At 41.6% G+C, this 13,779-nt stretch overlaps 1 protein-coding gene across 4 annotated transcripts in view; it reads left to right on the top strand.

The window, feature by feature from the left end:
- LOC126236668 (RCC1 and BTB domain-containing protein 1-like) overlaps positions 1–13,779 on the top strand; it is a 216,933-nt gene that overhangs the window by 59,369 nt on the left and 143,785 nt on the right. For all 4 annotated transcript variants that reach the window (XR_007544969.1, XR_007544970.1, XM_049946149.1 and 1 more), the window contains exons 5-6: positions 2,071–2,229; positions 12,382–12,635. Coding sequence is in view for 2 of the 4 variants with exons in the window: in XM_049946149.1 (XP_049802106.1) it covers positions 2,071–2,229; positions 12,382–12,635 (413 nt within the window). In the remaining 2 variants the exon portion in view is untranslated. The remainder of the gene's footprint in view (positions 1–2,070; positions 2,230–12,381; positions 12,636–13,779) is intronic.

The raw sequence follows: 13,779 nt of genomic DNA, 5'->3' as shown, positions 1-13,779 counted from the left end.
TGAAGAAGTCAAACCTGTCCTTGCCTACACATGGGATTTCAGAGTTACTGATTAGCATGACCTCTACTTCACAAGAATCAACTACGGTGACCATTTTGTTTTTTTTTTAAAAAAGGAAATATGTCGTATATTATGTCGAGTGACAGATCTCATGAAGTGCTCCGACTCAGCTGCAACTACAGGGAATGAGCCAGCTGCTACATAAAACCCTAACCAACAAGGAGAACATTCACCACACACTGCTGCCATAGCAGACAATCAGAATGACTTGTGTTCTTGATATTTGTCAAAAGCAATATGTGATTATGGAGTTTATCTTTTTTGGTACTGAGATTGCAGTAAACAGAGATTGGATTGCAGCAAACAGAGATCACAGATTAAATAGTATGTTTGGGATGAAACTATCAATCAAATCATAAGAGGGCAATATGTAAAGTAAATCCATGTGACAGTGCATTGAAAACAGGGTGTCCGATGACATTTTTGGCATGCTTGTATGTAGTTTGTGTTAATATGCATCTGGTTTTCTGAGAGGGAAGATCTTTGTTGCGTGCCTTGTGTGATGAAGGTTTGGATAACTTCTTCAGTCACAAATCCCATGGATTCAAGTGTCAGATTTACTTGTTATGGGGAAAAGAAAAGCTGTGAATACTCACTGTGAAATTTGTTGAGTTATGGAGATGATTTCATGAGTGACAAAATTGTGCAAGGAGTTGATGACTGTTTAGTTGTCAGTGATTTGTGCAGAAATCACTCACAGGAAATTGTTGATTAACAATTTTGTGTGTGTATGTGTGTGTGTTTTGGACGCATTTTCCTCAAATGCGTCAATTTAATCTTTGAATCCTGTAAAACACTGTTAGATCTTTTCATGAACGAAAGTTATAATTGCTATCTTTTGGTACAGGAAAGGTATATTACTAGTTCAGTTCATGGAATGATGCACAACAGTTAAGTGAATAGTATATAGTGAAATTTTAAAAAAAGCTGCTGGGAGACATAAAAAAAAAGAAACCACATACTATGTTGAGCTCGGGGATAGTTTTACTATACAGCACTACGTATCTATACTCTTAGAAAAACGTATTAACCTTTTTCAGATCAAAGTTGTTTTAACAAACCTCTGTACAGATCAGATTTTGCTCCCACCTGTTCCCCAAAGTTGTTACCACGTTTCCCTAACTGTAAAAAACTTCAAATTGCTGTCCAATCATGAGTAAGGTCATTGGCAGCAAAAATCTCCAATGAAGATATATAGTAACTCATCCTCTGCTAAGTGATTGCAAGAAATTGTATGGATAAGTATTTCTGCATTGTAGTTTTAATATGTCTAAATTAATTAAATTGTTAATATTTTATTAATAATTAAGACAGCCACATTTTGAATTTACTTGTACCTCTTGTCTCCTGATCATTCAGTGAGTGTGGGTATCACAGTAGTCACTCCATGCACCAGCATAATAGTCTTGTGCAGTTGTAACTGAAATGAATGGAATAATAGGTTGCTTGGTTTCTTGATCATTTTACTATATTTTTAAGTCACCAAAACACATTTGGAAAGTACAAAAGCTGTTCATTTAAGTAGGTTACAAGCTTATTTTAGTGACTCAGCTATCCTGATTTGTGTTTTCTAGGTCTGTTGAGTATTTCCAGGTTTGTATTTTCCCCTTTCGTTTTCTTGTATTGTTTTTTACTAAGATTACTAAAATAAAATCGTCCACCCCTCGTGGTCTCACGGTAGCGTTCTCGCTTCCCGAGCACGGGGTCCCGGGTTCGATTCCCGCCGGGGTCACGGATTTTTCCTGCCTCGAGATGACTGGGTGTTGTTGTGTCGTCTTCATCATCATCATTCATCCCCATTACGGTCGGAGGAAGGCAACGGCAAACCACCTCCATTAGGACCTTGCCTAGTAAGGCGGTGCGGGTCTCCCGCATCGTTCCCCTACGCTCTGTAAAGAAGCATGGGACTTCATTTCCATTTCCAAAATAAAATCAGTTCTGAAACAGTATTGGCAAACTGTTAAACTGAGTGAAAATTCAATAAATAAAATTCACTTTTCTGTGCTACAGATTTATGCATGGGGACATAACAACTGTGGTCAGGTTGGTTCAGCATTGAGCTCCAACCAGAGTGCTCCAAGAAAAGTGAACAGTGTAATTGGCGGGAAGAAATGCGTATCCATTGCTTGTGGCCAGACATCATCCATGGCTGTGACAGAAAATGGCGAAGTAAGTTGATACCTCATGTAAAGTTTAACTTTGCTGTGTGTGTTAATCCATAGAAATTTTTTATTACTTTTTATATTTTTCCGACAGTGCCCTCTTGAAAGGCTCTATAGACTTCTTTGCTGATCAACTTTGTAATTAGTGTAAAATAACTAACTACTACTTCTAACATAAATGGATGGATAAAAAATCTACTCAAGTGGTGGCAGGGGCGCGCGCACACACACACACACACACACACACACACACACACACACACACACAGAGAGAGAGAGAGAGAGAGAGAGAGAGAGAGAGAGAGAGAGAGAACAGGATTTAACTTTTGCATACGTTTGGAGCCAGTGGTTCCTTCTTCTGGCAGAAGAATTGAAGGGGGAGGAAGAGGGGTGAAGGGAAAGGACTAGAGAAGTTTAGGGAAAGCGGTTGTTGTTGTTGTGGTCTTCAGTCCTGAGACTGGTTTGATGCAGCTCCTCATGCTACTCTATCCTGTGCAAGCTTCTTCATCTCCCAGTACCTACTGCAACCTACATCCTTCTGAATCTGCTTAATGTATTCATCTCTTGGTCTCCCTCTACAATTTTTACCCTCCACGCTGCCCTCCAATGCTAAATTTGTGATCCCTTGATGCCTCAAAACATGTCCTACCAACCGATCCCTTCTTCTAGTCAAGTTGTACCACAAACTTCTCTTCTCCCCAATCCTATTCAATACCTCCTCATTAGTTACGTGATCTACCCACCTTATGTTCAGCATTCTTCTGTAGCACCACATTTCGAAAGCTTCTATTCTCTTCTTGTCCAAACTAGTTATCGTCCATGTTTCACTTCCATACATGGCAACACTCCATACAAATACTTTCAGAAACGACTTCCTGACATTTAAATCTATACTCGACGTGGATGGAAGTGTGTGCTGGCCTTTGGCAAGGATGAGATCAGCATCAATGAAAGTAGCATGGGATTTGGAATAGGACCATGTGAAATTTAATTGGGAGAATGTCTTTAGAGATTCCAGGAATTTTAACAGGTCAGCCTCACCATATTTCCATATGATGAAGATGTTGTCAATGTTTCTAAACCAAACCACGGGCTGAAGGCTTATGGATCCTGTGAAAGCCCTCTCTAAGCCACCCATGGAAAGATTGACCTAGGCAGGTGCCATCCTGGTTCCCATGGCCATACCCCTGAACTGTTTGAATGTCTGCCCCTCAAAGGTGAGGTAATTGTTTGTAAGTATAAAGTTGATTAAGGTGAGCAAGAACAATGTCATAGGCTTGGAATCGTGTGGGCATTGACTGAGGAAATGTTCAGCAGCGGACAGACCATATACGTGGGGGATGTTGTTATAGAGGGATATGGCATCAGTGGTGATAAGCAAGGGGTGTGGTGGGAGTGGGACAGTCACAGATTTCAGTTGATTTGGGAAATGGTTGGTATCTTTAATATCGAAGGGAAGTCTTTGTACCATGGTTTGATCAATTAAGGCAGATATATGTTTGGTGGGTGCTTCGAAGCCAGCAACTATAGGTCAGCCAGGATGATCGGGTTTGTGGATCTTAAGAAAGAACTAAAAGGAGGGGGTGCATGGTTTGGGTGGAGTAAGAAGTTCTATGGATTGAGGTGTAAGTCTTTGTGAGGGGCCTGAGGTTTTTAGGAAGGACTGCTGGTCAGTTTAAATCAGAAGGATGGGATCTTGATGGCAGATGCTGTAAGTAGAGGTGTCAGATAGCTGGCATAGATCTTCACTAATGTACTCCTGTCGGTCGGGTACCACAGTGGTAGTTCCTTTGTCTGCTGGGAGGATAATGATGGAGTCATGAGATTTTAGGGAACATAGAGCCTGGAGTTCTGCAGAGGACAGGTTAGGGTCATGTTGTAGTTGACCTGAGGAAAGGTTGTGAAGCAATGCTGGATGTGAGGAAGGCTTGTAAGGGATAATTCTGAGGTGCTGGGTCAAGTTGGAATCATGGTTGGAATGTTCAAGGCATGGTTCAGTGTCAGGTTTGGAAAGGTTTTGGGATTGGGTTGCAAAGTGATACTTCTAGTAAAGGAAAGTAGGTCCTTCACTAAAGCAGCTCAGTTAAATGCAGGTTTAGGGCTGAAAGAGAGACCCTTGGATAATACAGATAATTCAGGCGGAAGACTGCTTTGGCTGAGAGACTGAGAACACTGTACTGTTGTGATTGGTTTTTGTGATTGAGTTATTACAGGTCTGGGAGGCAGTGGTTAGGGCTGTGGTATGTTAAGGAGGTTGGCTATTTGGGGAGCTGCAGAGGGGCCGGAAGAGGAACACCACAGTTGAGGTAGTTTAGGAGAAGATGGAATAGCTTTTTGAGGTGAAGTCTGGCATGTTATTGCAGTCTGAAATTGGCTTGGTGGATGATACCATCCAAGGAAACATGAGGGGCAGATAACTGCAGGATTTTGTAGGAGGAAAGAAGTCTGGTGCAGTGGAAACTGGCAGATGAGATCACAGAACTACTACTTCTCTAATTCTTTGTGGATAAAATATGATGATCACTTGTACTTATAACACACAAATTGTATGTAAACAAAACATCATTAATTGGGTAACATCAAACTTCTGTCAACACCACCATGCAACATGAGATCACTACATAGAATAAATGAATATGAATGTAACATTTGGAAAGTCCAGGTCGGAATATCAACAGTTAGAAGATGGTAGATTGCTGCTCATTGTAAAGATGACAGATTGAGTACCAGACAGGCACAGTGAAAAGGCTGTTACACACAAAGTGTTTGGACAAAGCCTTTTTCAGAAAAAAAAGTGGAGAACACACACACACACACACACTTCGCAGAAGAGCTTCTGTGAAGTTTGGAAGGTAGGAGACGAGGTACTGGCAGAATTGAAGCTGTGATGGCGGCTCGTGAGTCCCGCGAAAGGCAAAGGTCCCAAGTTCGAGTCTTGGCCAGGCACACAGTTTTAATCTGCCAGGAAGTTTCATATCAGTGCACACTCCGCTGCAGAGTTAAAATCTCATTCTCTAGCTTCTTGTGTCAAAGGTACTAATCACTTCCTTCACTGACTTTCCACCATCCCTATCCCTTTATCTCCTGGATCCCCACTCATCACCACTGACTCCACTTCCCTATACACGAACATCTCTCATGCACACTATATTGATGCTGTGGATACTACCTCTCCCAATGCCTTTAAGATGCCAAACCTACCATGTCATTTATCATACACCTTACTAACTTTATCCTAACACACAACTACTTCTCCTTTGTTGGAGAATTATATAAACAAATCTGCACTAGGTCATATTCTTGTGGAAGACTCAGTTTGGATGACCTGTCCAGTCCATGCACCCAGCACTTCCTATTAAAAGTCCAGTCACAGACGTATCCTACCCCATCAACAGCAGGGCCACCTAGAAAGCAGCCATATCATACACCAGCTCTGATGCAATCATTGTACAGTTTCTTTAGAATTAGTATGGCTACCAGCTATTTGTCAACTAGGAAGGATGTCCAGTCCATGCACCCAGCACTTCCTATTAAAAGTCCAGTCACAGACGTATCCTACCCCATCAACAGCAGGGCCACCTAGAAAGCAGCCATATCATACACCAGCTCTGATGCAATCATTGTACAGTTTCTTTAGAATTAGTATGGCTACCAGCTATTTGTCAACTAGGAAGGATGGCCACTGCCAAATTGTGTCAAAGAGCAAAGTGAGCTATCTTGTGGCAAAACATGTAGCAGCACATAACATGCTTAATTTCAATCGCTGCTTCACTACCTGTGCCATCTGGATCCTCCCCTCCACCATCAGCTTTCCTGAACTGCGCAGATGGGAGTTATGCTTCCAATACATTTTTTGCACACAAATCATCTTGGGCTCAACCTATGATAACCTACTGTCTCCAACCCACCACCCAACTGTTTCCAGCCCTCTGTCCTATAATTTCCTCCCAGTTCATGCCCCTCACCCTCAATGTGCCCACTCTATGCCAGTGCACCCACCAGTCTTTTCCCTTCTCTGCTTGTGTCCTCCTCTGCTCCCCATCCTCCCGCTCTTCTCCCCCTCCCACTCCCCCTCACCCACAGGCTCCTGATGCTGCCTGGGCCTTGTTCTTCTACATTCGATAGTAGTCCCTGCATGCTCTGCCAGACATCTACATCTTCATCTATATTCTGCATACCACTGTGAGGTGCTTGGCAGAGGGTACGTCCCATTGTACTAGTTGTTAGGTTTTCTTCCTGTCCCATTCATGGAAGGAGCACAGAAAGAATGATGGTTTGAATGCCTCTGTCTGTGCAGTAATTATTCTAATCTTATCTTCACAATCCCTATGTGAGAGACACACAGGTGGTTGTATTATAGCCATAGAGTAATTATTTGAAGCCGGTTCTTGACTTTGTTAATAGTTTTCTCTGTACCACTCTCCCACAGATTAAACAAACCTGTGACCATTCATACTGCCCTTCTATGTGTACATTCAACATCCCCTGTTAGTCTTGTGTGGTAAGGGCCCAACACACTTGAGCAATATTCTAGAACTGGTTGCACAAGTGATTTGTAAGCAATCTCCTTTTTAGACTGATATTAATTCCCCAGTATTCTACCAATGAACCGAAATCTATCGCGTGCTCTACCCATGACTGTGGGGATATGAAATGGAACGATCACATATGCTCAAAGTGTTGCAACCAGGTATTTGTATGAGTTGGCCAATTCCAACAGTGTCTCATTGATATTATAGTCATAGGATACTACATTTTTTTCCATTTTGTGAAGTGCGAAACTGTACATGTACGAACATTTAGAGCAAGTTGCCAATCTCTGCACCATGTTGAAATGGTATAAAAAAGATCTGACTGAATATTTATGCAGCTTGTCTCAGATAGTACTTCATTATAGATAACAGCATCATCTGCAAAAAGCCTGATTTTACTATTAATATTATCTGCATGGTCATTAACATACAACATGAGCAGCAAGGGTCCCAACACACTTCCCTGCGGCACACCCAAAGTTACTTCTACATCTGATAACATAACATGCTGCGTCCTCTCTACCAAACAGTCCTCAACCATGTGTAATTGTACTTTTGACAATAAACATAGGTGTGGTACTGAGTCACATAATATATATAGAGGGAAACATTCCACGTGGCAAAAATATATGTAAAAACAAAGATGATGTGACTTACCGAACGAAAGCGCTGGCAGGTCGATAGATAAACACAAACACACACACACAAAATTCAAGCTTTCGCAACAAACTGTTGCCTCATCAGGAAAGAGGGGAAGGAGAGGGAAAGACGAAAGGATGTGGGTTTTAAGGGAGAGGGTAAGGAGTCATTCCAATCCCGGGAGCGGAAAGACTTACCCTAGGGGGAAAAAAGGACAGGTATTCACTCGCACACACGCACATATCCATCCACACATATACAGACACAAGCAGACATATTTAAATATGCCTGCTTGTGTCTGTATGTGTGTGGATGGATATGTGCGTGTGTGCGAGTGTATACCTGTCCTTTTTTCCCCCTAGGGTAAGTCTTTCCGCTCCCGGGATTGGAATGACTCCTTACCCTCTCCCTTAAAACCCACATCCTTTCGTCTTTCCCTCTCCTTCCCCTCTTTCCTGATGAGGCAACAGTTTGTTGCGAAAGCTTGAATTTTGTGTGTGTGTGTTTGTGTTTGTTTGTGTGTCTATCGACCTGCCAGCGCTTTTGTTTGGTAAGTCTCATCATCTTTCTTTTTAGATATATTTTTTCCACGTGGAATGTTTCCCTCTGTTTTATATATATATATATATATATATATATATATATATATATATATATATATATATATATATATATATATATATATATATATATCCTCTCTTCTCGTTATCCGCCAGGCCTCAATCTCCGCTAATTTCAAGTTGCCGCCACTCATACCTCACCTGTCTTTCAACAACTTCTTTGCCTCTACTCTTCCACCTCGACTGACATCTCTGCCCAAACTCTTTGTCTTTAAATATGTCTGCTTGTGTCTGTATGTGTGGATGGATATGTGTGTGTGTGCGAGTGTATACCTGTCCTTTTTTCCCCCTAAGGTAAGTCTTTCCGCTCCCGGGATTGGAATGACTCCTTATCCTCTCCCTTAAAACCCACATCCTTTCGTCTTTCCCTCTCCTTCCCCTCTTTCCTGATGAGGCAACAGTTGGTTGCGAAAGCTTGAATTTTGTGTGTATATTTGTGTTTTTTTGTGTGTCCATCGACCTGCCAGCGCTTTTGTTTGGTAAGTCTCATCATCTTTCTTTTTATATATATATATATATATATATATATATATATATATATATATATATATATATATATATATATATAGGGAAACATTCCACGTAGGGAAAATATATACATGTCCGTCCACATCAAACCCACCAACAAGCAACAGTACCTGCATTATGACAGCTGCCACCCATTCCACATCAAACGGTCCCTTCCCTACAGCCTAGGTCTTCGTGGCAAACGAATCTGCTCCAGCCCGGAATCCCTGAACCATTACACCGACAACCTGATAACAGCTTTCGCATCCCGTAACTACCCTCCCGACCTGGTACAGAAGCAAATAACCAGAGCCACTTCCTCATCCCCTCAAACCCAGAACCTCCCACAGAAGAACCACAAAAGTGCCCCACTTGTGACAGGATACTTTCCGGGACTGGACCAGACTCTGAATGTGGCTCTCCAGCAGGGATACGACTTCCTCAAATCCTGCCCTGAAATGAGATCCATCCTTCATGAAATCCTCCCCACTCCACCAAGAGTGTCTTTCCGCCGTCCACCTAACCTTCGTAACCTGTTAGTTCATCCCTATGAAATCCCCAAACCACCTTCTCTACCCTCTGGCTCCTATCCTTGTAACCGCCCCCGGTGTAAAACCTGTCCCATGCACCCTCCCACCACCACCTACTCCAGTCCTGTAACCCGGAAGGTGTACACGATCAAAGGCAGAGCCACGTGTGAAAGCACCCATGTGATTTACCAACTGACCTGCCTACACTGTGATGCATTCTATGTGGGAATGACCAGCAACAAACTGTCCATTCGCATGAATGGACACAGGCAGACAGTGTTCGTTGGTAATGAGGATCACCCTGTGGCTAAACATGCCTTGGTGCACGGCCAGCACATCTTGGCACAGTGTTACACCGTCCGGGTTATCTGGATACTTCCCACCAACACCAACCTATCCAAACTCCGGAGATGGGAACTTGCTCTTCAATATATCCTCTCTTCCCGTTACCCACCAGGCCTCAATCTCCGCTAATTTCAAGTTGCCGCCACTCATACCTGTCATCAACAACATCTTTGCCTCTGCACTTCTGCCTCGACTGACATCTCTGCCCAAACTCTTTGTCCTTAAATATGTCTGCTTGTGTCTGTATATGTGTGTGTGTGTGTGTGTGTGTGTGTGTGTGTGTGTGTGTGTGTGTGTGTGTGTGTGCGCGCGCGCGCGCATACCCGTCCTTTTTTTCCCCCTAAGGTAAGTCTTTCCGCTCCCGGGATTGGAATGACTCCTTACCCTCTCCCTTAAAACCCACATCCTTTTGTCTTTCCCTCTCCTTCCCTCTTTCCTGATGAGGCAACAGTTTGTTGCGAAAGCTTGAATTTTGTGTGTATATTTGTGTTTGTTTGTGTGTCTATCGACCTGCCAGCGGTTTTGTTTGGTAAGTCTCATCATCTTTCTTTTTATATATATATATATATATATATATATATTCTCAAGAAGCACTGCATCTACCTGGATGCCTTGATCCAAAGCTAGCATGTCATGTAGGAAAAGTGCGAGTCTGGTTCGACATATTGATGTTTTGAAATCCGTGCTGGTTGGTACTGAGGAGGTCATTCTGTTTAGAATACCTGATTATGTTTCAGCTCAGAATACGTTCTAACATTCTACAACAAATGGATGTCATAGATGTTGGATGGTAGTCTTGCGAATCACTTCTACTACGCTTCTTCTAGATGGATGTGACCTATGCCTTTTTCCAAGAACTTGGCATGATTTTTTTTTTTTTTTTTAATTGAGGGATCTATGATTGATTGTGGTGGGAAGAGGGGCTAACTCAGCTGCAAATTCGATACAGAATCTGACTGGGATTCTGTTGGGGCATGGAGTTTTGTTGAATTTTAAAGATTTCAACTGTTTCTCAACACCACTGTCATTAATAATACTTATTTCATTCATCTTTTCAATGGTAGGAGGATTAAATTGGGGCAGTTCTCCTGGGGTTTCCTTTGTAAAGGAACATTTGAAATCTGAGTTAAGCACTTCAGCTTTTGCTTTGCTACCCTCAATTTCAGTTCCCATCTCATTCTCTAGGGAATGGCCACTAACTTTGGTGCCACTATCAGCCTTTAGATACAACCAGAATTTCTTTAGGTTCTGCGAAAGATCACTTGGATGTTATTGCCATACTGCAAGAGAAGATTGAGACGAATCTTAACAGAAGGTGTATAGACAGCGTTAGAAAACTTGCAGGAGCAACATGGATGCATGTAACTGAAGAGCATAATGCATAAATTAGTCTGAAGGTGACCATTATCCAGCAGTGAACATTGATTGGCTGCTGCTGATGTTGATGATAATGTTTAATAATATAGATATCTCAAAAATGTAGGAAAGCGTTATGTACAGAAAATTGGTTGAATCGATCTGTGTGTTGACATGTTGAAGCATTTGCTCAGTGTTGCTAGCATTCTGCAGAATTTATTTTCAGTCTTTTCATTGAAGATGGACTGGGAGTTTGGTTAGAGATGCTTCTTAATTTCTATAGTTTCTAAAATGTCTGCCTGCCTTTGGGTAAACATGTCGCACATTTATCTATTTCTAAGTGGCGTGTTTTCAGTAGATGGCAATGAGCCGCTGCTTTATTATTTTGGGTGAGATGGGAAGAAGCACAGTGTTCCATGTATCTTGTAGAAGAATTATTCCCAATTTGTCCCATAGAAGCAGTCACATTCCAACACATGATTTCAGACACACTAATCTGTTTGAAATTATCAGATGGATTTGGTTTGTGAATTAATTGCTATAGAAACTGTTTGTTCTTCATACAGAAACTTACATTTGCATTGCACTGCTTTAATATGTTTGCTATTTTGTAAGAAAGCTTCCCAACAAATTCAAGACTACGGTATTTAATCTTATCCTGTTAGTCTTTTATACGTGGATCTGTACAATGTACATATTTCTGTGCTATTGTTTTATGATTCAGGATATCTGTTTTCTGATCTGGGTAGCCTTTTTTTGTTCACAATTTGTTTTAATATTTCTATTTCCTAAGTTAAATTCCAATGAGTTAGGTGAAGCTTCACTGCTCTTTGAAATGTAGATCTGAAAATGGTGTTAAATTCTGCTTTGATTGTTTAGCTTCTCCCAGCATATGTGTTGAAAGAATAGGTCATGGGCATACCGTCAATATTCAATGTCCAAGAGGCACAATATTTCAGAAAGCAACCCTGTTTCCATCATTAGGTGTGCTGACAAACTGACCCTTAGGAGAGTGTGAGTGACTTTATCCCCTCCCTCTGCATTCTGATGTGGCATTGCTTATGCCGTCCTTACTAGCTGAGTTGGTGGTGGTGTTGATGGTGGTGGATGCAGAGGCAGTATCAGAAGAATAGCTGCTGGGGCTCCACTCACCTCGGAAGTCATCTTGTTGCGTTTGCAGGGACCGATGAGCTCAGCAGTTTAGTCCCATAGGGGCTTCTTGCCACTAGCTCATTGTGTTTGCATAATACCTCGTTCTTCTCCTTCTCCAACAGCGATTTTCCAGGCCTGGCTGAGAATGTTACTACAGTCCCAGTTTATCAGCTTCTTTTATGACATGTCTGCCATCCACCCCCTTCCCCTCCCCAATGCGCGCACACACACTCTCCTGCACACACCAGTGGCTGCATCAACACATACAATTTCCTGGTCTCATTATTGTATGTCTTATTCATTCTGGAATTTTCATTGTAATCAAATTATGTATAAGAAATTTTGAATGATAAAATCTTAAAATAAATTTTTCATATAACATTTTTGTCATCATAACTGAGTTGGTTTGAGGGATGAAATTGCTATGGTGTTGTTGTGCTCGGACTGCAACACTTTAACTGTGATTAATTGTTTTCAGGTTTATGCCTGGGGCTATAATGGTGTTGGTCAGCTAGGCATTGGAAATACCTCAAACCAGCAGACACCAGTGAGAGTGAAAGGTATTCTTTGCTCTGTTGTGATCACAAAAGTGGAATGTGGTTATTCGCATACATTAGCATTGTCAGATATGGGACAACTGTTTGCGTGGGGTAGCAATGGGTATGGTCAACTGGGCACTGGAACAAAATCAAACTGCAATTCACCAGTACAGATTGCACAGGATATTGGCAGGTTAGTTGGTGTATTATCTAATTGCTAATTATAACTATAAAATGTAAAAGGTACTTATGTAATTAGTTTACAGAATTAATAATGGATTTGTCATTTATCACTGTGCGACTTGGATGGAAATGGTGACTACATAAATATAGTGTCCTGTATAGAATGATAAGAAACAGCAATCTCTCATACTGTTGCTTTAACTATTTTTATGATCTTATATGCCTTTTAGGGGATGATGGTTACCAATAAATTGTTGGTGATAAAAATGTGTAATAATGATGGCATTAGATATTTTTATCTCCATACATCTGTCATTTATATTTTTTGTTTTACTTGAATGTGTTCTAAAGTAGATGCTGGGAGATGGTACATGCCACTATATTGTACACTCACCTGTATATGCAGTTTATGTTAATGTGGAGTCAATCAAAAAACAAAACCCACTTGTATCACTGCTATTTGGATTCGAGAAAGCCGGCTGCTGTGGTAGACCTGTGAAGCAGTTCTAGGCGCTTCAGTCCGGAACCACGCGGCTGCTTCGGTCGCAGGTTCGAATCCTGCCTTGGGCATGGATGTGTGTGATGTCCTTCGGTTAGTTAGGTTTAAGTAGGTCTAAGTCTGCGAGACTGATGACCTCATCTGTTAAGTCCCATAGTGCTTAGAGCCATTTGAACCATTTTTTGAATCAAGAAATGCTAACATATCATGTGCTGACAACTAACCTGACACTGATGGGTAATGGTAATAGGTATTGCTGTGACTTTTAAGAGTTTTATGGTTGTCCTAAATCCTTGAGAAGCTGTTAAGTACGCACTGAGATGTTGATCTAAACCATCATCACACCTCATGTTGCATGGTAAGATTTATATCATATCAGCTTCATTTCAGTAGCTTGCTTCTCCATATACACTGAAGTGCCAGTGAAACTGGTGTAGGCATGCGTATGCAAATACGGAGATACGTAAACAGGCAGAATACGGCACTGTGTTCAGCAGTTCCTATATAAGACAAAAAGTGTCTGCCACAGTTGTTAGAATGGTTACTGCTGCTACAATGGCAGCATCAAGATGTAAGTGACTTTGGACGTGGTGTTACAGTTGGCGCATGAGTGATAGGGCACAGCGTCTCCGAAGTAGTGATTAAATGAAGATTT

Source organism: Schistocerca nitens, chromosome 2, assembly GCF_023898315.1.
Source record: "Schistocerca nitens isolate TAMUIC-IGC-003100 chromosome 2, iqSchNite1.1, whole genome shotgun sequence".
In the NCBI taxonomy this organism is placed as follows: domain Eukaryota; kingdom Metazoa; phylum Arthropoda; class Insecta; order Orthoptera; family Acrididae; genus Schistocerca; species Schistocerca nitens.
The sequence above is the reverse complement of the archived record's forward strand: the minus strand, read 5'-3'. Positions and strand labels throughout refer to the sequence as shown.